General features: G+C 37.8%; 1 protein-coding gene across 1 annotated transcript in view; it reads right to left on the reverse strand.

The window, feature by feature from the left end:
* Window positions 1–23,438, reverse strand: part of LOC115417119 (fibrillin-1-like) — a 169,175-nt gene that overhangs the window by 83,537 nt on the left and 62,200 nt on the right. The window contains 15 exon segments of the mRNA XM_030131109.1: window positions 1,122–1,247; window positions 4,624–4,746; window positions 4,835–4,960; window positions 8,226–8,351; window positions 11,449–11,577; window positions 16,314–16,439; window positions 16,522–16,749; window positions 16,835–16,960; window positions 17,042–17,092; window positions 17,934–18,071; window positions 19,189–19,308; window positions 19,390–19,515; window positions 19,615–19,740; window positions 19,848–19,901; window positions 22,286–22,438. Of these exon segments, the coding sequence (XP_029986969.1) occupies window positions 1,122–1,247; window positions 4,624–4,746; window positions 4,835–4,960; window positions 8,226–8,351; window positions 11,449–11,577; window positions 16,314–16,439; window positions 16,522–16,749; window positions 16,835–16,960; window positions 17,042–17,092; window positions 17,934–18,071; window positions 19,189–19,308; window positions 19,390–19,515; window positions 19,615–19,740; window positions 19,848–19,901; window positions 22,286–22,438 (1,878 nt within the window).

Genomic DNA, 23,438 nt, shown 5'->3' on the forward strand with positions numbered 1-23,438 from the left:
AGTTATCGTTTTTTCTTTTAATTACAGTTTTTATTTATTTCAGTTCACAAAAATGTTTTTACAGTTCTAGTTTTCATCATTTCGTTAGTTTTCATTAATGACAAATAACCTTTGTGAGTCACAGAACTGACTATGAACTGTAGTAAGGCTTAAAATGGATTTACTTTTTAATAAGTACTGCCGTAAAAGTCATGTTTTTGCTTGTTGCAAGGTTATTAACGTTAGCGAAAACTAACGAAATGATGAAAACTAGAATTGAAAAAACATTTTCGTTAACTGAAATAAATAAAAACTATAATTAAAAGAAAAAACAATAACTAACTGAAAATTTTTGTGTGCTTACAAAACTAACTAAAACAGATAAAAATTATGGCTAAAATTCCCTTTGTTTTCATCTTTGTCAATATCAGATTGATACGAAATCGATTTATTTCGCTCGAGCAGTTTTAGCTAGCGGCACCATACGACACTTGACGGTCCGTCACTTGTGGTCACTTGTGGTCACTTGTGGTTTCCAGTCCTCTTCTGGTCCCCACTGTACCTGGAAACATGGAGACTAAAGTTGGGAGAAAGCAGCAGAGTCCTGTCTGGGATTTATTTGAATACGACGGAGAAGACAAACAATACAACAAAACTAAAATTACTACTAAAACTAAACTAAACATTTAGAAAAAAATGAAAACTAATAAAAACTAGTAAACCTGCTCTGAAAACTAATTAAAACTAACTGAATTAGAGGAAAAAAAAAGTCAAAACTAAATAAAACTAAACTATAATGAAAAATCCAAAACTATTATAACCTTGGTTTGTTGACTGAATGGGAACAGACGTCTGAATGTCATCCGACGCTCCCTGTTCAACCCAAACTACCACAATGTTCAACGTCCTATAAATCAACAACAACAACATTGTGCTCTGTTCTCTCTCATTAACATTCACAGATCTGAATCATCAAGTTGTGTTCTCATGACTCATATCTTGGAGAACCTCTAACAGGATCATTATGTCGTTTCAGTAAATCTCTGAACCCCCTGGATCTAATAAGCTCTAAGTAGAGCAGGCTTTAGCTGCAGTGTTTGATTTCAGGCTGAAAAAAGCCCAAATATTCTTCCTGCGTTTACCCAGACAGGTCTTCATATCCTCAGACGACATGAAGCCGTCGAAGCACAGACACTGGAAGGTCCCAGGAGTGTTGGTGCACTGGCCTCCGTCGCAGATGTCTGGACTCTCCTCACACTCATCGATGTCTGGAAACCACAGGACAAAGTCAACTCAGAGAACAGAGGGAGAAAAAAAAATAAACAGGTTTTATCAAACGTCACATCAGTTTTCAGAAACCTCAAGTAAAACTGTGTTTGAGAGAACAACCAAATAGAACTCCACAGTCATGTATAGTGTGTTTGTTCTGATGTTCTGTTTTCTTATTCTTATGCTATATTTTCTATTCTGTCAAATGCTGTTGGTGCACTGCAATTATTCAGATTCAGACCAATAAAGTCAGTCAGTCTGTCTGTCTCTGTCTGTCTGTGTCTGTTTATCTGTCTGTCTGTGTCAATCTGTCTGTGTCTGTCTGTCTGTCTGTCTATCTATCTAGCTATCTGTCTGTCTATCTGTGTGTCTGTCTGTGTGTCTGTCTGTTTCTGTCTGCGTCTGTCTTTCCTGTCTGTCTTTTCTGTCTGTGTGTGTCTGTCTGTTTCTGTCCGTGTCAATCTGTCTGTCTGTCTGTCTATCTGTCTGTCTACATCTGTCTGTGTCTGTCTGTCTGTCTGTGTCAATCTGTCTGTCTGTATCTGTCTGTCTGTTTCTGTCTGTGTCTGTCTGTCTGTGTCTCTGTGTCTGTTTGTGTCTGTCTGTCTGTGTCTTTCTGTCTGTCTATCTGTCTGTCTGTCTGTTTCTGTCTGTCTTTTCTGTCTGTCTGTCTGTCTGTCTGTCTGTCTCTGTTTGTGTCTCAGTGTCTGTCTGTTTGTGTCTGTCCGTCTGTCTGTCTGTCGGTCTATCTGTCTGTGTCTGTCTGTCTGTGTCAATCTGTCTGTCTGTCTGTCTGTTTATCTGTCTGTCTACATCTGTCTGTGTCTGTCTGTCTGTCTGTGTCAATCTGTCTGTCTGTATCTGTCTGTCTGTTTCTGTCTGTGTCTGTCTGTCTGTCTGTGTCTCTGTGTCTGTTTGTGTCTGTCTGTCTGTGTCTTTCTGTCTGTCTGTCTATCTGTCTGTCTGTCTGTTTCTGTCTGTCTTTTCTGTCTGTCTGTCTGTCTGTCTGTCTGTTTCTGTTTGTGTCTCAGTGTCTGTCTGTTTGTGTCTGTCTGTCTGTCTGTCTGTCTGTCTGTCGGTCTATCTGTCTGTGTCTGTCTGTCTGTCTTTCTGTCTGTGTCTGTCTCTCTGTAGATAAGAATGGTTACAGTCACTCAGGTCAGTTAAGGTCACATGACACACCCAGAGAAAGGAACTCAGTTTCCTGTTAGTTCGCTGTAAAAAAAGGAAGGAATATGAAACAAAGCACTGTAATGGAACAAATGCACATTTTGAAGATGCTCATGGAAATGCTAGCATTTGAAATGAATTTAATTTTAATTCTAATTCTAATTCTATAACTATATAAATATTCATATAAATACCAAATTCCTTATTTTTCCTCTTATATTTCTTACATCATTATATTATTTCTTATTCTTATATTAAGAGATTTTTCATCTCAATGAGCTTTTTTCCTGGTTAAATAAAGGTTATATATATATTTCATTTTTCACTTGTTTGTTTTTTTCTACCTGTCTTTTTTTCTTCTCTTGCTTGTTTATTGTTGCTGCTGTTAACTGTGAAATGTCCCCACAGTGGGATAAATGAAGTCTTATCTTATCAATCAATCAATCAGTCAGTCAGTTAGTCAGTCAGTCAGTCAGTCAATCAATCAATCAATCAGATTTTATTTATATGGCGCCAAATCATGACAAAAGTTATTTCATGACACTTTACATATAGAACTGGTCAAAACCAGACTCTCAAGCCAATTTACAGAAACCAACACAATTTTATCTTATTTTATTTTATTTCATTTTACTTTACCTTATCTGATCTTATCTTATCTTAAAAAATGTCCTCAGTTTGGTTTAAAAAAAAGTGATTGCTTGAGGTCGAAACAGCTTTTTCAGATAAATTCTGACTGTAAATATTTTATTGTCATCTGATGGATCTTCCCAGATGTAAGTGCAAAAGTAACTCTGATAGTATTAGTTCAATTCTGTTGATTCATCAGTTACACATTAGATCCTTTTTAGATATAAAACAGCAGTCGAATGCTTTCCTCCTACTATTATTATTCCAGACATGTGTGTAAAAGCTCATGTCAGGGCTGTCAAATTCACGTTAGTTCAGTTCCACATTCAGCTAAATTTGATCTGCAGTGGACCGAACCAGTAAAATAATAACATAATAATATATAAATAATGTCGACTCCAAAATTTTCTCCATGTTTTACAGTGAAAAAAGTAAAATTAAACAATGAAAATGTTTACGTCTACAAACTATCCTTTCTAACAATGTGAATAATATAAACAAACTGAAAAAAATTTATAATTTTAACACTATTCTGCCTCTGCTTATCATTTCCACATGTTCATTATAACTTACAGATCACAGTGCTATGTACAAACACACAAAACATTTAATATCAGGCAGAATATTGTTAAAATTGTATTTACTTCTCTTAAAACATTTCAGGGTGTTCATATTTGTTCAGGTTATTCACATTTTTTGTGAAATTATACTTTGTTTTAGTGTAAATACATGGAAATATTTACTTTTACAAAGAGAAAAAAATTTGGAGTTGGGAGTATTTATAGATAATTATGATAGTATTTTACTGGTTTGACCCACTTGAGATTGAATTGGTCTGAATGTGGAACCTGAACTAAAATGTAAAATAATAAAAGAACAATATATAAATAATGTCAACTCCAAACTTTTCTCTGTGTCTTAGGGTAAAAAAAAGTTAAATTAAAAAATGAAAATGTTTACATCTTCAAACTATCCTTTCAAACAATGTGAATAACATGAACAAACTGAAAGAAATGTGTAATTTTAACAATATTATGCGTCAGTTTATCATTTCCACATGTTCATTATAACTTACAGATCACAATGGATCTAAAAATACACAAAATATTCAATAACAGGCAGAATATTGTTAAAATTGTACTTACTTCTCTTAAAATATTTCAGGTTATTCACATTTTTTGTGAAATTATACTTTGTTTTAGTGTAAATACATGAAAATATTTACATTTACTAAGAAAAAAAAATTGGAGTTGTCATTATTTATATGTTTTTATGATAGTATTTTACTGGTTTGACCCACTGGAGGTTGAATTGGTCTGAATGTAGAACCTGAACTAAAAGGATTGTTAATATCTTCAGTGTAATTTTTGCATTTCACAAATTCATCCCAAGGGCCGGATTGGGCCCTTAGGCGGGCCGGATTTGGGCCCCGGGCCGCATGTTTGACACCTGTGGTTGATGGTGTAACTTTGTGACTGGTTTGTTCAATTCAGACCAGTTCAGAGGAAAACCTGTAAAGCACCTTTGACACTTTTCCAAACCTTCAGATTCAGACTGGTGTGTGTCAGTACTGACCAGTGCAGCTCCTCAGATCGGGCATCAGGGCGTATCCACTGTGGCAGCTGCACTCGTAGCTGCCCTCGGAGTTGGTGCAAAACGTCTCACAGCCGCCGTTTTCAATGGTACACTCATCGATGTCTGAGGAGCACAAAAGCAAATACCAGCTTTAATGACAAACCAACACAACCAACGGCTCATCTTCATCTGTCAGACATGTGGGACGTACCAACACACTCCAGTCTGTTTTCAGTTGACTTGTATCCGGTGTCGCAGGCGCACTGGTAACGTCCAATCATGTTGACACACTGACCGTTCCTGCACAGCCTGTCACTCAGTTCACACTCATTAATATCTGTGAAAAGAAGAAAAAGAAAGGGTTAAAGTCTCTGCACAGAAACATCTATAAAACCGAGTTTAGTGAAAAAGTGTCCGAGCAGGAAGGATTGTTGTCATTTTAATGTTTGGAAAACCTTTAACCCTTTAACCTCTGGTGCTCTGATCACAAACATAAATAAATAAAAGGTGCTGATGAAATAGACCTTTTTCTTACCATATTCATCTAGAAAAAATTAGATATACCATTAGGGGTTCCATCAGAAAATTCTATGCCATTTGGCAACCATTTATCAGCTTTGTAGAAGGTATGGAAGCTACTAACATATCTGTGTAACTTAAATATTTGTGTGCCTTTTTGCTTTGTCATATTTATTTATTTTTAATCGTCTTTCCCCTTATTTATTCATTTAAGTGTATGTGAGCTTATGTATGTGCATATGTGTATATATATATATATATATATATATATATATATATATATATATATATATATATATATATATATATGTATGTATGTATATGTGTGTATATATGTGTCTCTACATGTATGTGTTTGAAGGGGGTTTGTATATTTCTATATGTAGGTGTATTATGTCTAGCTGTAGATAAATTTATCCAAGGTCCAGTATTTGGGGTGGGGTGGGGTGGGGTGGGAGGGCAGGTGGATGGGAACTGAATACAACAATTTCATGTTTAAGCTGTATGTTTCTTTTTGTTGACTTGAAAAATGAAAATGAAAAAGACCTTGATCAAAAAAAAAAAAAAAAAAAAAAAAAAAAGAAAAAATAGACCTTTTGTCTTTCCATAGACAGCTAAGCCCCCCAAACCCCCCACCCCCTGCGTAGAATGGGGGGTAAAACAGAGCAGTGAGTGAGACAGACTCACTATAAAAACAGATGGTTTGGGCTTTTTTTTTTTTTTTTTTTTTTTTTTTTTTTTACATTTTCCTAGTGGTTTTTTGTTTTTCCTGTTGTTTCTGGTGTTGTGGTGATTTTCCTTTATTTTATTATTTTTTTACCATGTTTTTACTGAGTTTTGTCTGTAGAACTGCTGTATGGCGTTAAACAGGTGTGAAAAAGCGGCTGGACTGATTTAGAAAAAAGAACCAAAACTAAAACTACTGGGACCAAATTCAAATCCTTGTTCCTTATTTTATTTTATTTATAATTACTATTTTTTTTTTTTCTTTACTTCATTTTAGTTAATTTTTGCATTTTTTATGTTATTTATTATTTTGTAAATATTTTGTTTTTGTTAATTTAATTCCTTTCATTTTTCTACATTTTTTTTTTTTTTTTTTTAACTTTTATTTATTTTTTCTTTAATTTTGTTCAGTTTGTGGCTTATTTTGTTTATGTTACTTACTATTTGGTTGTTTTATTATTCATGTTTATTCATTTAATTGATCACTTTGGCTGTATTTGTTCATTTTTCATTTTCATTTCTTGACCGTCAGGGCTCAGGGGTAAAAGGGTTAATATGTGAACCTTTACCTGTAATCAATGCTTAATTCAAGAATTTTTTTTTTGCTTAATTCAAGATTTTTTTATTTTTTTTGCTTAATTCAAGATTTTTCTGTTTAATTCAAGATTTTTTTGTCTTAATTCAAGAATTTTTTTTTTTTGCTTAATTCAAGATTTTTTTTTTGCTTAATTCAAGATTTTTTTGGTTAATTCAAGATTTTTTTGCTTAATTCAAGATTTTTTTCTGCTTAATTCAAGATTTTTCTGCTTAATTCAAGAATTTTTTTGCTTAATTCAAGAATGTTTTATGCTTAATTCAATATTTTTTTTTTGGCTTAATTCAAGATTTTTTTTTATTTTTATTTTTTTTTGCTTACTTTGTTTTTTTGCTTAATTCAAGTTTTTTCTTTGCTTAATTTAAGATTTTTTTTTTGCTTAATTCAAGATTTTTTTGCTTAATTCAAATCAAATTTAATCAGGGCTCAGGGGTTAAAGGGTTAATAATAGTCTGAAGTGAATCCCTCCCGTGTCAGTCCCCACCCCCCCACCCTTATTTGCTCCATTAGAGCTGTGTGCACATCAACAGTTTGTGTCGGTGAACACCCACAGGAACCAGCAGATTCCACTGGAGACCACTAAAGGCTGTTGGATTACAAACTGGGACAGATGTTTCATAATGGATTCACACCCTAATGACGATAAACACAATAACTCTGATACCATAAAATATGACTGACAGCACACACGTATGTGTGTATGTGTGTGGGACATTAAACTGATTAGTATTAGTATTATTATTATTATTATTTCTCCAACCTGTTACTTCACCAGAGTTAATAAATGCTGTTTCTTTGCTTTTATAATTTTGACTCGTCATAAAGAAAATATATGAGCTGCAGTGATTAAGTATTAAATCACAGCCAGTAACCACGGAAATGATGCAGACTGTCAGTATTACAGAGCAAACATTTACGCACTAAAACAACAGAAGGTACTGGAACTGTGCTGTCACTGTGGAGAAAATGTTCCTGTTCTGTGTATTGGCAAGAATCTGATGATACGATACAAATCACAATACTAGGATCACAATACAATATATCACAATATATCATGATACTGTTAAAAAGGTGATTTTTTGTTGGTTTCTCTTTTATTTATAATTATTTCTGTGAAGAATTGAATTACACCAGAAATATATACAAATACTAAACACATTTTTATTTGATCACAACAGGATCTGATGTTATGTCACAAAATTTTCCTGTGTTCAGACTGAAATTCTGTTTTACAGACATTACAGTTTAAGATCCTGTTCAAATGTTCATATTCTATTAGTTCAGAACTAACATCAGAACAGTATTTTAGTTCAATCCCAACAAAGGAACGAACATTATTTAATAAGAGTGTTATATAATAATAAATAAAATATAAACAAAAAAGAAACACAAAAAAACAAAAATGAACCTCCACAATATCTGCATTTGAATAAATACCTAAAAATATCGATACAGTACTTTTTAATATCGATACAGTATTGTGAAATGAAATATCGCGATATATTGCAGAATCGATATTTTCTTACACCCCTAATATTTATAGGTTTTCAACAAAAAAGGCTTCAAAATAATGGAATACTGTGCATCACTATCTAGTGAAAAACATTACAGTAAATGGAATCCCACACTGTTCAGGTCTGACGTGTGTGTGGTTCATAAACTGCTTTTGGACCTCAAAAAACCCTGCATGTGTTCAGTGAATGTGCAGTTCTTCCATGAGCTCCAGTGTTTTCTGTGGCTGACATCGTGTTCGTTCACTCACCTAGACAGGCGGAACCATCAGGTGCGATCTCATGACCCTCGGGGCAGACGCACTGGAAGCTGCCCTCGCTGTTCACACACTCGCCTCCTCGGCACAGCAGAGGGTTCCTCTCACACTCATCGATGTCTGACAAATGACACAACACACACACACGTTCAACTTAGATACAAACACAGGCATTTCATGCTGGACATAAGTCACACTTTGGCTGTTGTCATCCAGTAGCTCAGTGTTTTTCAACCTTGGGGTCGGGACCCCATGTGGGGTCACCTGGAATTCAAATGGGGTCACCTGAAATTTCTAGTAATTAGTCCCATGTACATTGACCCTCAAACTGCGCAAATATAACTTGCGCATATTAATTTACCCAATGGAAAAATGAATTTCACCTAAAAGAATTTCACCTAAAGTCAAATTTTTTGATAAAAAAATTTTGGGGCTGGCAAGAGGTGGTTTTTTGGGCGTAGCGCAAATGGTACATCACGCAAAACTGCAATGGAAAGACCTTTTTTTGCCACTATAGTCATATATCTGTAAATCAACACCATATTTACATTCATCACAATGTTTATGGAATGAGTTCTCGTGTAATCTCACGATAATAAAACAAATCATCGCATTTGTGATTTAACGGAAAAACCGACATTACGCCCTTCTGTTTTTTAGACATTTAGTAAATATCGGTAAAGTTTTGTGCAGATGTCCAATGGAAAAGCAACTGTTGATAAAAATAAAAAAACTTAAAAATATATGGTGAGTTGACAGAGCCAATCCCAATCCATATCAGACAAACTGTGGTTGTGAAACTGCAGCACTGTGATTCTGTTTATCTGTCAAATGTTCATTGTGGTCAGTTTCAGATGCTGCAGCTCTTTCATAATTCATAGTTTGAGTTCTTGTTTGTTCAGTATTAATTATCAGCCTTATAAAGCCAAGCTGGACTGACTGTACGTATCCTGACCAAGGAAAATCCAATTCTCACTTTTTTAATCTACACCTGGCTTTACTGCCTCTGTCCATAATAATATACATTATATAGACTAAATGTTGTCTGAAATTAATGTTTATTTGCAACATAGTATAGCAAACTATTACATGATCAAAAACAAATTAATTTTAGCAACAAAAAAAAAAAAAGTCTCTGTTTTGAATGTCTAGGGTCACCAGAAATTTGTGATGTTAAAATGGGGTCACGAGCCAAAAAAGGTTGGAAACCACTGCCGTAGCTGTTTTAACGTCTAATTTATGTTTGACTGAGCAGTTCTGTATTTTTCTGAACTTCAATTAGATTTTTTTTTTCAGACGCTCATGTTTTATCCATGTTTCCAACATCTCACATAGATGAACAAACAAAAGACAAACTGAGAACATAACATAATTTTGGTCAACAAATAATTAGTGGCGCATAATTAAGGAATGTGATGGAATCATAAAGTAGACAGTGGGCTGCGACACCAGATTCAGCTCCAGTGTTTGATGGACAAACAAAAAAACCAATAATGAACCTCAACAATAGCTGCATTTGAATAAATACCTAAAATATCAATACGGTGCTTTATAATATCGATACAGTATTGTGAAATGAAATATCGCGATATATTTCAGAACTGGTATTTTCTTACAGCCTTACGCCTACGGTGGAGTATCAGCAGTCGAAGCAGGTCTAGAGCTGACTGTAACAACAGGGTCCAACAGTTGCAAATATAGGTACTGAAAAAAAAAACAGCTTTCTAAATATTTTCACTTGTGCTTTGGTTCGACTGCTAATCCAGTCAGCACCAGCCACTTATGATTACAACCCTGCCCAGTTTATTTCCGTAATTTTGGTCCGATGTTGGTTTTAGGAGAGTTAAAAAAATCGGGACTCTCCATTTTATGCATGTAGTTCCTCATAAGAATTTAATCATGTCGTCAAAGGCAGAGCCAAACAGAAATAGCCCCTTTTTAAAGTATTTTCACAGATGGTAGAACATAGGTCTGTGAGCTGGACAGTCAAATGTGTGTCCCCTTTATGCACAAAAGTGTCATAAACCCAAATTATCTTTCAGATTTTTATGGAGGCGTTTAGCGAACTGATTGTGGCGACACTTGGGCTGTACGGTCTAGACCCTTTGAAAACACAGGAGGGGTCTAAGTAAAGGACGGCAACATTCTCCTGCTTTCACACACACACACACACACACACACACACACACACACACACACACACACACACACACACACACACACACACACACACACACACACACACAGTGAATTTCACATGACATCAGACATCTAGTGAATTCCAGATCTGGCATGTCAGCCGAGGCACCTCATCCATGTCTTACAACCCAAGAGGGAGGGGGACTGGAGGAGGACTTGGGGGGGAGGGGGGGGACGAGAGGACAACTGGAGAGGGACTGGAGGAGAACTGGAGGGGGACGGGAGGAGGACAGGAGGGGGACTGGAGGGGGACTGGAGGGGGACGGGAGGAGGACAGGAGAGGGACTGGAGGAGGACTGGAGGAGGACGGGAGGGGGACTGGAGGGGGACTGGAGGAGGACGGGATGGGGACTGGAGGGGGACTAGAGGGGGACAGGAGAGGGACTGGAGGAGGACGGGAGGAGGATTGGAGGAGGACTGGAGGGAAGGGGGGGGGCTGGAGGAGGACTGGAGGAGGACTGGAGGGGGACTGGAGGCGGACTGGATCTAATCTAATCTAATTTGATTTAATCTAATCTAATCTATACAGCACTGTTCAAAAGTCTTAGGGAACCTTTATCTTTTTGTTTTTGCAGGGCTGTGATGTGCATGTGTCTTTATGTCTAACAACAAATATGCAGGAAACGTGCACAGTATTGAAACACACACACACACACACACACACATATCAAATTATGAAATTATTTAGATATACATTTATTCTAGAATACAGATGTATATTTTGGCATGACTAACCCCTGCTCGTCCAGTCACTGTCAGATCTGCTTCAACTGCTGATATTCTCTAACAGTTACAGGAAGGAGCTCCGCCCACCAATTAGTGTATAATTTACACAGGTCAGTGTAGGGTTGGGTAATGAAAGCACACGACACTAAAACTAAACAAACATTCACCTCAAACTATTTAATATCTCAAAAAAAAAAAAAAAAAACAGAACTAGTTATGGACTGGTAAAACCAACACAAACTGTAGTCAAAAACCAAACATTAACACACATAAAAGCTCTGTGGTGACTCACCCATGCAGTTCTTCATCATCATGAAGCCGCTTTCGTATCCTTCAAAACACTCGCACTCGAAGTCTCCTGGTGTGTTTATACACCTGCCCTGTCCACACAGGTCGGGAGAAATCCGACACTCGTCGATATCTACAGGGAGGAAAGAAACAATATTCAGCAATACCGACCTGCTCTGTAAAACTGCTCTTAAAAAAACACAAGAATAAAATATAAATGCCTTGGAATCAAATGATAAACAGAAGACAAAAAGGGTTATTGCATGAAGAAAGATGATGATTCTAATTTAGACTCAGACTCAGTTTTATTGTCATTCGATCAATGGTACATGATAGAATGAAATATAGTTACCCAGGTGTCGGTTTTGTAGCATGAAAAAGATAAAAGTATAAAATATAAAATAAAACATACAAAAGGTAAATAGGGTAGAATAAAAACTACCACAAAATATGCAACAAAAATAAATAAATAATAATAATAAAATATATTCTTATTATGTACTAGGGATGTAACAATATGAAAATTTAACATCATGGTTATTGTGACCAAAATTATCACAGTTATCATTATTATCACGGTATTGTTGAAATGTACTTAAAATGTTCAGAAATTACTAATACACTCACTAAAATAATTTAACAAAGTTGTATTTTGAAAAACAAAACAAACAAACAAACAAACAAAAACAAATAAAATAATTGGCACAATGTACCTTCTGTTGCAGAAACATTCAAATATTAACCCTTAGTGGTCTGAGCCTATTTTGTCCGTTTTTCAGTCCTTTTGATTTTGCCTTTATATACTACATAAACAAATGTTTACTATACCCATGTTTGGGATCTGTTTTTTCAGCACAACTTCATCTATATCATCTGTCTATTATTTTTTCACTTTAACCTACTATATCAACATAAAAGGCCAGAAAACACACACAAAAATATAAAATCCGATTTGTAAAATGTATATACTTTATTGCATAAATAATGCAAAGAAGCTTAACGAACCTTTTCAAAGACTTTAAAAGTGAATATTGGTTCCAAATATTAGGTATAGAAAATCAAAATTGTAATAAACTAAAACTATACTCAAATATTTGACATAAAAGCAGATTTTACATAGGGTTTTTTCCCCTAAAAGTGCGGTAATCAAACATGGCTATCATGATAATTAGAATTTAAATGGTAATACTAACCATCTGCAATTTTACAGCAGTTTACCGTTATACCGGTAATCATTACATCCTTACTGTGTACTAAATTACACGGTACGCAGAAACAGTAGATTTAAAGTGATATTAAAGTGAGTTAGAGTTCAGTTTAATAATCTCACTGACTTGGGGTCAAAAGGTCTCAGATATTACTTGCATAATTGCACACATATAATTTATTGCAGATCCAGCACTGGCATTTCAAGATAAATTAATGTGTGCAAATTTCGACACAGCAATAATGCAGCGAACCAGACAACAGGGACGAGCTCCAACAAGCCCGAAGCAGCCAGACTCCAATTAGAGTGAAGGGGCTGAATGTAGGCAGTGGCTTTTCACCACTTTACTGTAATTACTGTTGGCAGAGACGTTCAGAAGACGGAACTGGTGAAGAATGGAGATGGGATATTATTAGAGCTGATATTCACAAGGAATTACAGTCAAAAGCTGCAGAAGCTGGTTGACTGTTGTGTTAAACTTCTGTGCACCGTTGATCACAGTTTCCCAGAAATAAAAATGAGACCTTCAGAAACAGAGGAGTTTCTTGAGTACATTAGTGAAAAATACTGAAGGAAACAATGAAAACAAACAGCACGACTGACAGCACTGATAGACCACAAAATAACATAAGTCATCATTTCAACACAAATAAAATGACACAGCGGTGAATGTTTTTGAGGAAAAATATGGAATGGTTTTCTGTTTGTGCTTCAGCTCCCACATCAGACATTCAGAATTCTTGTTTACAGAAAAAAATGTACACAAAGAACATCTTTAGAGGATCCTGTCGTGAAGTTTGCTGGTTCTTTATTACAATAACTGGTGGAAGTTTCCAGTTTAGGCAGCTGGGGCTCAGATCACCAGGGCCTTCGTACCTGGCTGACACCCCATCCACAATGCACCTGACCCTTCTGCAGGTGGTGGGCCTACAGGAGGATGGACCCATGTCACTCCTTTGGGCAGTGTCCAGCTGGACCCCATGGGTCACCAGGCGCTCACTGAGGAAGCCCTCCCGCAGGCCTAGCTCCAGGGTGGGGTCCCAGTAACCCTGCTCTGGACGGGGGAAACGTGGATCCTTGTTCTGGCATCCCTATAGGTCAAGAATCGCACTTCGTCTGACTAATCACCTACAACTGGTTTGCACTTGGGAGACGCTAGACGCCCCCCAACAACATTGCTCCTTGGGTCATTCAGGCACTCATACCCCTCCACCACCTTATGGCGGTGATACAAGGAGGGGTCAGGTGACTCAGGGGGGGCAGGGCTCAACAAACACTGTTTACAGTGGTGACAGAGTTCTGATGACCTCAACTGGGGATATTGTCAGGTGGTGGAAGGACTACTCTGAGGATCTCCTAAACCCTGCCTTCACATCTTCTGTGGCAGAAGCAGAGCCATGGGACTCTGGGGTGGGCTCACCCATCACCTGGGCTGAGGTCTCTTAGGTAGTTGGACAACTCCTTGGTGGCCCAGCCTCAGGGGAGGATGAAATCCATCCTGAGTTCCTTGAAGCTCTGGATGTTGTGGGGCTGTCTTGGTTGACACGTGTCTTCAGTATTGCATGGAGGACAGGGACAGTACGTCTGGATTGGCAGACTGGGGTGGTGGTTCCCCTTTTCAAGAAGGGGGACTGGAGGGTGTGTTACAACTATAGGGGGATCACACCCCTCAGCCTTCCTGGGAAGGACTATGCCAGGGTACTAGAGAGGAGAGTTCAATAGTCAAACACTAAATTCAGGAAGAACAGTAAGGTTTCTGAACCTGATCGTGGAACACTGGACCTGCTCTTTGACCCTCTTCAGACTCCTGTTGGGTTCATGGGAGTTTGCCCATCCAATCCCCATGTGTTTTGTGGATCTGGAGGAGGCATTCAAACATGTCCCTCAGGATATTCTGTGTGAGGTGCTGCAGGAGTATGGGGTCCATACTCCTCTGCTGCTATGGGCCATTAGGTCCTTGTACAACTGGAGCCAGAATTTGGTCCTCTTTTTCCGGTAGTAAGACAGATTCATTCCTGGTGCGGGTTGGACTCTGCCAGGGCTGCCCTATGTCACCGATTCTGTTCATAATTTTATAGGACAGGATTTCCAGGTAGAGCCAGGGGGAGGAAGGGGGCTTGTTTGGGGGCTTCAGGGTCACATCTCTGCTTTTTGCAGATGATGTGGTCTTTTCGGCTTCATCAAACTGTGACCACCAGTTTGCACTGGGATGGTTTGCAGCCAAGTGTAAAGCATCCAGGTTGAAGATCAGCACCTCCAAGTTCAAGGCCCTGGTCCTCAGTCGATAAAGGATGGAGTATCCTCTCAGGTAAATGCCCCAAGTGGAGGAGTTTATATATCTCAAGGTTTTGTTAACGAGTGAGGGTAGAATGGAATAAGAGGTCAATAGGCAGATCGGTGCAGCATCAGCAGTATTGCAGATGCTGTACTGGTCTGTTAGCGCTAAAGAAGGAGCTGAGCCAAAGGCAAAGCTCTCAATTTACAAGTCGATCTACATTCCTACCCTCACCTACGGTCACGAGCTGTGGGTAGTGACCAAAAGAACAAGATTGCGAATACAAGCGGTGGAATTGAGTTTTCTTTGCAGGGTAGCTGGACCCTTAGAGATATGGTTAGGAGTTCGGCCATCTGGTAGAGGCTCAGAGTAGAGCCACTCCTTCACCATCTGGTCAAGATGACTCCTGGACCCTCCGTGGTGAGGTGTTCCGGGCATATCCAACCTGAAGGAGACCCCAGGGCAGACCCAGGACACACTAGAGGGATTATATTTCTTGGGTGGCCTGGGAACACCTTGGAATCCCAACGGCGGGACTAGAGGAGGTGGAGGGGAGAGGGAAATCTGGGCTTCTCTACTCAAGCTGATGCCCCTGAGACCCAGACCCAGATAAGCGGGGATGGATGGATGGATGGTGTAAGTTCGCTGCATTAAGTGATGTTAACATTGCTACATAATTGTCTGCTCATTAGCTCCAGTGGCCATAATTACTGTAGTTATACATTTCATGACTTTGACATTACTGTTATCAAACACAATATGTGAAAACATGTACTAAGAAGTTGGCGTGACTTGACGATACGTAAAAAAGAAACTGTTAGCGGATGTGGTCAGTGTGTTCAGTCTATTTCCATTTCACTTCTTGCTCTTATTTCCATTCAACCAACTTGGCAACAGTAATGTAACACATATCAATGCTTAAAAATTGCAGTTCCTTAAACATTGGATTTTGTCATGTAGGGTTTGTCCACAATTTGCATATGGTCAAAGGACTAACAGGATAATTAGTATATCTTAGTGTCATGTGTTTTTCTGAGCAAATCACTTTGTGAAATTTAGAGGGAAAATGCATGCATTTTAGTTTTTGAGTCACTTATCAAAAGTTGCCAAAAAGTTTCCAAACAAATACTAATAGTAGCTAAATTTGTTGCCAAGTGCTTTTTGAAAAAAAAAAAAAAGTTGCTGGGGTACTCTGAATCTAGCAACAGAAGTGCTAAGTTGGAATCAATGCTCATACGGTAGCAAGAGGAAACCCCTCCCCGGGGACAAAATGCCATATCTGCAAAAGGCTAGAATGAATGAATGTTTTAAAGAAATACTGACTTTTTTGATCCTACTAGAGTTTTGTTCTCTTTAGATCTACCATATTTGTTTCAGCTTCACTTACCAGTACAGTTCCTCTCATCCGAATCCAGGGCATAGCCATTATCACATCGACAACGGAAGCTGCCAATAGTGTTTCTGCACCTTCCATTCGAGCACAAGGTGTTGATCATTCTGCATTCATTAATATCTAACAGGAAGAGACAGACAGGTTAAGGTGAGGGAGAGGACTTGGACTCCATAGTTGTGGATCATGTCAGACACTTCCATACCTTTCAAAAAGGGCCTGCCATTGATGAAGTCCCCCCTGTGAGAGAAGCCGGGGCCTCGTGGACAGAGCTGTGCATATTCAGGAGTGCCCTTTTCCGGACACTCGTCACATTCAGGGCCCCAGGCCACGCCCACTGAGCAGCAACAGGCATCTACTCTGTGCTTCCCTGAGATAGGAGCCCCACAGCGCTCGTCCTCGTGGGTTAGGTAGCACTGCTCCGTACGCAGGTCTGGAGGTTCATGCAAATACGTTGTTACATAACATTTATATTTAGTGTTCAGGAAAACCAAGTGTACCAATATTTTACCACCCACCGATGCACATCCTGCCGCTGACATCGACAGTCATTCCTGGAGGGCACTGGCAGAAGAAGGAACCTGGTGTGTTGATGCACTTGCCGTTGATGCACACTCCGGGAAACACTTGACACTCATCCACATCTGACAGCAGCAGAGAAAGAAAAGGTCGAGTCAGCCACAGAACTGGAAAGAAATGCAGATATATAATGGAGAAGACCTTACCTTCACAGACATTCCCTCTGACTCGAGCAAAGCCCTTAGTGCAGATTGGATCTGAAAGAAGAACAACAAGGTCAAAAACAGGACAACAACCTTAAAAAGTTTTTGTTTATCTATTTCTGTTGTCAAGTTATGGAACAATCGAAGTGAGGAACTCAAGCAAAGTCCAAATTTTAACCAGTTTAAGAAAATATACAAAAATATTTTGGTTAGCAGTTATAATTGATAATTATCATTACTGACAATTATCCTTTACTCATTGATATGGCATAGGGATTAGAGGCAGAGAAGCCTATGTGAAAGTATATGTGTATGTATGTAACAGTGTATATATGTATTTGTACATGTATATGTAAGTGTATGTGCATGGGTATGTATATGTGTGTATATGCATGTATGTGTATGTATGTATATGTAGGTGTATGTATATATATGTATATGATGTATATGTGGATGTATATATGTATGCATGTGTACATTCATGTATGTATATGTAGACAGACAGACAGACAGACAGACAGACAGATAGATAGATAGATAGATGTGTATGTATATGGGTGTATATATGTATGTATATGTGTGTATGTATGGGTATATGTATATGCGTATATATGTACATATTGTTGGTTTAGACAAAGGGGTAAGAGCTAACATAAGCAATGCTTCTTCTCCATTTCGAATATGACTTTTCTTTTTCTTTTACTTTTTTGTGTGTATCATTATTTTATCCTTCCTTGACTTTTCATTTCTATATAATGTCGTGCAAAGAAGTCAATTAGTAGTAATCAGGAAGCTTGTATCATTTCCATAATCGAAATAAATCAATAAAAAAAATTGTTTAAGTGGTCAAATATCAGCGTATACCACAGGTTGACCGCTTTGACAGCCAGCTCACCTTTTTCACATTTGGCACATGGGCTGTTCCAGGCCTCTCCTAATGTTGCACAGCAGTGGGATTTAAGTGTAGCCCCGTTAATGTTGACCTCACAGCGACCATTGACTATCTTCAGCCAGCAGGTGCTCTTGGTCGTCTCTGTTTCGTTAAGAAAGTGAAAGTTACTGTGGGTCATGTGATATGACAGTGATATGTTTATGAATGCAATGAATTTCGCTGCAAATTTAAAGCAAAAAGCAACATCTTAGACGTCAGGTGGGACATTAATTCATTTAACTCAAGTACTATCATGTGTATACATTCTTACATCATTTTCTAACCCAAGAGCAAAGTAGATTACTTTTACTCCAAAACTGTAACAACAGAGGAAATGTAGGTATAATTGATTCTTCTGAAAACTGGTGCTATGCACAAAATGAATGTGATCACCTATGTACAGCAAAACAGTTTCTATCAATTATTATTATTATCAATTTATCATTTACACATGTGCATTACAACTTACATTACAATTACAAATACACAAAACATTAAGTAACAGGCAGAATATTGGTAAAATTGTATTCACATAAGACCTTTCAGGATGTTTATATTCAGGTTATTCACATTTTTTGTAAAAGGATAGTTAGTTAATATAAACATTTTCATGTGATTTTACTTTTTTACACAAAACAAAGAGAAAATGTGCAGCTGTCTTTATTTAAAGGTTATTATGATAATATTTTACTGGTCTGATCCAATTGACATCTTATTAGTCTATATGTGGAATCTGAATTAAAATGACTTTTACATCATTGATTGATAATTTCTTCAGTGTAATTTTTGCATTTCACAAATTCATCCTACGGGCCAGATTGGACCCTTTGGCAGGCCAGATTTGGCCGCCGGGCCGCATGTTTGACACCTGTGCATTACATGCACCAATATGACATTTGAAAAACTTGTAGTATCTATTGGTCTTAGACTCATTAGAGGAATTTCAATAACAGTATTTTTATTTATGTAAAATAATTCAATACCCTTATATGACATATCATAAATTGTGGTGGAACAACACAAATGTTTGTGATGCTGATCAATACAGATGTTTGACTTTGCTTTGTTACTGTGTCTTTGAATGTAGAACAAATACATGCCTCTTTAATTAGGACAGATTATTGCTTAAAATAAGTTGAAAACGTTGGTTGCATATGTGGTAATGCACTGGTTGCTGGTGTTGGACATCATTAGAGCTCCACTGTAGATAAACACTTACCTATGCACTCTAGTTTAGTGCTGTCCAATGAACTGCCCATTGAACACAAACACAAAAAGGAGCCTGGGCTGTTCTTACAGTCTCCGTTGATACAAGGGCTGGACTCACACTCGTCCACGTCTGTAGAAGGCAGATCAAATGTTTAAGATGTCAGTGATAACAACAGTCGATGGTATGACAGACACAATGAGAGGCTGGGACCTTCGCAGACGTCCGTCTCCGGGTTAAAGCGGTATCCTTTAGGACACTGACAGGTGAAGCTGCCCGGTGTGTTCCTGCACAGACCGTTGTCACACAACAGCCGGTTCATCAGACACTCATCGATATCTGAGGGAAGAAAAAAATAAAGGATGGACATTCAGAGTGAGACTTCCAACACCATGTGTGCATCCTTCAGTGTAAAAGCCAGTGCAGTCATCCACCTACCGATGCAGTTTTTGCCTGTCAGGTCGATCTCAAAGCCTTCATTGCATGTGCATTTGTATGTCCTTAACATGTTTTCACACACTCCATTCTGGCAGATGTCTGGATCGAGTGCACACTCATTTATATCTGAGAAGGTAAAAAGAACCTGTTCGTCATTAGAGCAGGTGAAAACCCTGTAGGAGAGGAACCAGTGTCGTGAATGTCTTGTTTCAGTCGAGTCTCAGATGCATTACCTCTGCCATCACCCGTTATGCCAACACCATTTGGACACAGAGCCAGGAATTCAGCTGCGAAAACACAAACAAACAGGACAATCTGGATGAGAAAACAGTGTTTAAGAGAACGTCGCATTTACCAAAATCCAAGAAGTTGCAAGACGTTTAAATGCATGTTATAATCCCCTTTGATGTCTTCTCGTTGAGCTTAATTGCATATACAACAGACTCCATAATGTGGTGCAGATTAAGGTTATAAGAGTTTTGGATTTTTAATTGTAGTTTAGTTTTATTTAGTTTTGATTTTTTTTTCTCTAATTACCTCCGCCAAGGAGGTTATGTTTTTGCCAGGGTTTGTTTGTTTGTTTGTCTGTCTGTCTGTCTGTCTGTCTGTCTGTTTGTTTGTCTGTCCGTTAGTGTGCAACATAACTCAAAAAGTTATGGACAAATTTGGATGAAATTTTCAGGGTTTGTTGGAAATGGGATAAGGAAGAAATGATTAAATTTTGGTGGTGATCGGGGGTGGGGGGGCCCACGGGGGGGGGCCACTGATCAGCCTTGGCGGAGGTGTGCGCTCTCTGAGTGCTTCTAGTTCAGTTAGTTTTAATTCGTTTTTAGAGCAGGTTTGCTAGTTGTTATTAGTTTTCATTTTTTTCTAAATGCTTAGTTTTAGTTTTGTCATATCTTTTCTCTTCTTCTCTGTCATATTCTAATAAATCCCAGACAGGACCCTGCTGCGCACAAAAGTGTAGGAAGTGTCGGAGCCACCGCTCATAGACAAGACACAGTACACAGTACCCCGTTACAACGTCCATTTCACTAGCTCACTCGCCCATACCGCATTCATCTCCGTTCCATTCTCCCGCTGGTTCATCCCATCCACTCATTCGTCTGCATCAGAAGCCGGTCATCTCATCATACCAGTACTCCAGCAGCCAAAACCCGGACCGGATTTCGTACTGACTGGACTGGACTGACTGATTGACCAACGGACTGACTGACAGAGAAGTGAAAACGGGGCGTGAGTAAAATCTTTTTTTTTGTATTCTCTAAAGCCCTGAATTTGAACTGTGCACTTGTTTTTTATTATATTTAGTGGACGAACTGAATCAGGGTTTTTTTATACCGAGAAACTGTGGAAAACCCGGAGTGAATTTTTTGTTAAAGCAAACTGAACTGTTTTTTTTCTTTTTCTTCTAAAAAACAGAACCAAAGCCCAAATTGGAGATTTTGTTTTTGATTTTGTTTGGTTGGTGGATTTTTTTTTTTTTTTTTTTGGGGGGGGGGGGGGGGGGGCAACTGTGTGTTTGAATTTGCATGTTTTTTTGCAATCATTGTTTAATACATGATTTTGAATTTTAAATGGTTTAAATGTGTGATTTGTTTTTCTGTCATTTAATGTGTAGGGTGTTTGTTTAATTTACACTTGCATCCTTTGTGTGGTTTGAGATACGACAAATATACAAAAGACTGAATTAAAACGACTGACTTAACATCTTAAATGTCAGACTAATGACAACCTATGGATCTGTCCATTGTCAAATAGTTGAAAAGAAGTCAATTATCTGAGATCTCTAAGTTTAAATTAGTAATCAGTCCATGTACATTCTAGTCTGGGCAGGAGTACTTTCTAGTCCAAATAAAATAATTTCAGGAGTCCATATCTGTCCATATTTAATTACCAAATGACTTTATGATAAATCATGTCTCGCTGGTAAATTTATTTTATATTGAATCTCATATTGAATCTCATGAACATCAGTGGTCAGAATAATTGTATTTATAAGTCTATCATTTATTGTTTTGTTATACATTAGATTAGAAATAAAAATAGTTTAAATGAAAATGTTGACTTAAGTTAATTTTTTATGATTTTTTTTTTGTATGAAACTGAAGCCAGATTGAACATATTTTTAAACTCAAAATGCACCAGAATGCAGGAAAAAGACTTCATTTTTCCCCAAATTTCCCGGGGGAGCTATGCTCGTCGCCGCGGTCCGCTATGCGCCCCGCTGCAGGGACCCAGACCAGACCCAGACTGGACCCAGACTGGACCCAGACTGGCTGTGGCTTTTTGTGGCTACACTCATTTCTACTAATGTAGCCACAGTGGCTGTAACTTTCATTTTCCTAGCTCAAGCACAGCATAGAAGTCATGTACACAATGTAAAATACTAAAATAATCCTGACTGAAAAAATAATAATAAAAAAAGATAATTACAAAAAAAAAAACCTAACTGAATTAGAGCAAAAAAAAAAAAGTCAAAACTAAATAAAACTAAACTATAATGAAAAATCCAAAACTATTAGAACCTTGGACCAAGAAGCTTTTAATGGGAGCGTCCTGACTTTGGCAGGTGTGTTTTGAATTAAACACAAGCTGTGTGTGTCTGTGTGTGTGTGTGTGTGTGTGTGTTTCAGACAACAGGAGGGTGGGGTGGTTTGAACGTCCGTACCAGAGCTTTGTGGTGGGCAGGGTTGGCAGGGCTCTCCGTAGGCGTACTCGGTACTGGCACAGCAGCACTCCGATTTGGTCACAGCTCCAAATAAAGGCCTCACACACTGGCCCCGCTTGTATCCGCCGTAGCATGAACTGCGCATATGTGTGTCTGTTTTCAGAAGGTCAGAAACATGAGTGTGTCAGAAACAGAGATGAGGCAAGAGGTAACGGAGCAAAAGAAAACAGAAGGGGGCGGGGGGGGGGGAGAGTCCACCGATCTGATAAACAACAACACTGGCAAACAAACGGTTGTTCTCTCTTGTTAATATCCTGGGACTGGAGGCATTCTCCTGCACTGATATCATCCCATCCAGACTTAACAACAGCATTTCAACACTTCCCACACAATACACAAAGAAATGTCATTCGGGGTGATGAAGGAATGTTGAAAATACAGGCATAAACAGTTCTTCTCCCTCTGAGTGCCAGTCAAGAACAATGGAGCAGAAGTCAACACGAAAAAAAAAAACAAAACACAAAACATAAGAAGCAAGGGTGAAGAACATCAAACTGTCAAAACTGCATGAAGATCAGGATGAAGAGTTAAAATGAACACTGAATCTGTATGAAGATACGAGCAATATATAGAATAGAATAGAATAGAATATATATATATATATATATATATATATATATATATATATATATATATATATATATACACACACACACACACACACACACACACAGGTAATATAGCATATATACAGGTAATATAGGATATATACGGGTTATATAGGATATATACAGGTCATACAGGATATATACATACAGGTAGTATAGCATATATACAGGTAATATAGGATATATACGGGTAATATAGGATATATACAGGTCATACAGGATATATACATACAGGTAATATAGCATATATACAGGTAATATAGGATATATACAGGTAATACAGGATATATATAGGTAATATAGGATATATACAGGCCATACAGGATATATACATACAGGTAATATAGCATATATACAGGTAATATAGGATATATACGGGTAATATAGGATATATACGGGTAATATAGGATATATACAGGTCATATAGGATATGTACATACAGGTAATATAGCATATATACAGGTAATATAGGATATATATGGGTA

This window comes from Sphaeramia orbicularis, chromosome 3 (genome assembly GCF_902148855.1).
Source record: "Sphaeramia orbicularis chromosome 3, fSphaOr1.1, whole genome shotgun sequence".
Classification (NCBI taxonomy): domain Eukaryota; kingdom Metazoa; phylum Chordata; class Actinopteri; order Kurtiformes; family Apogonidae; genus Sphaeramia; species Sphaeramia orbicularis.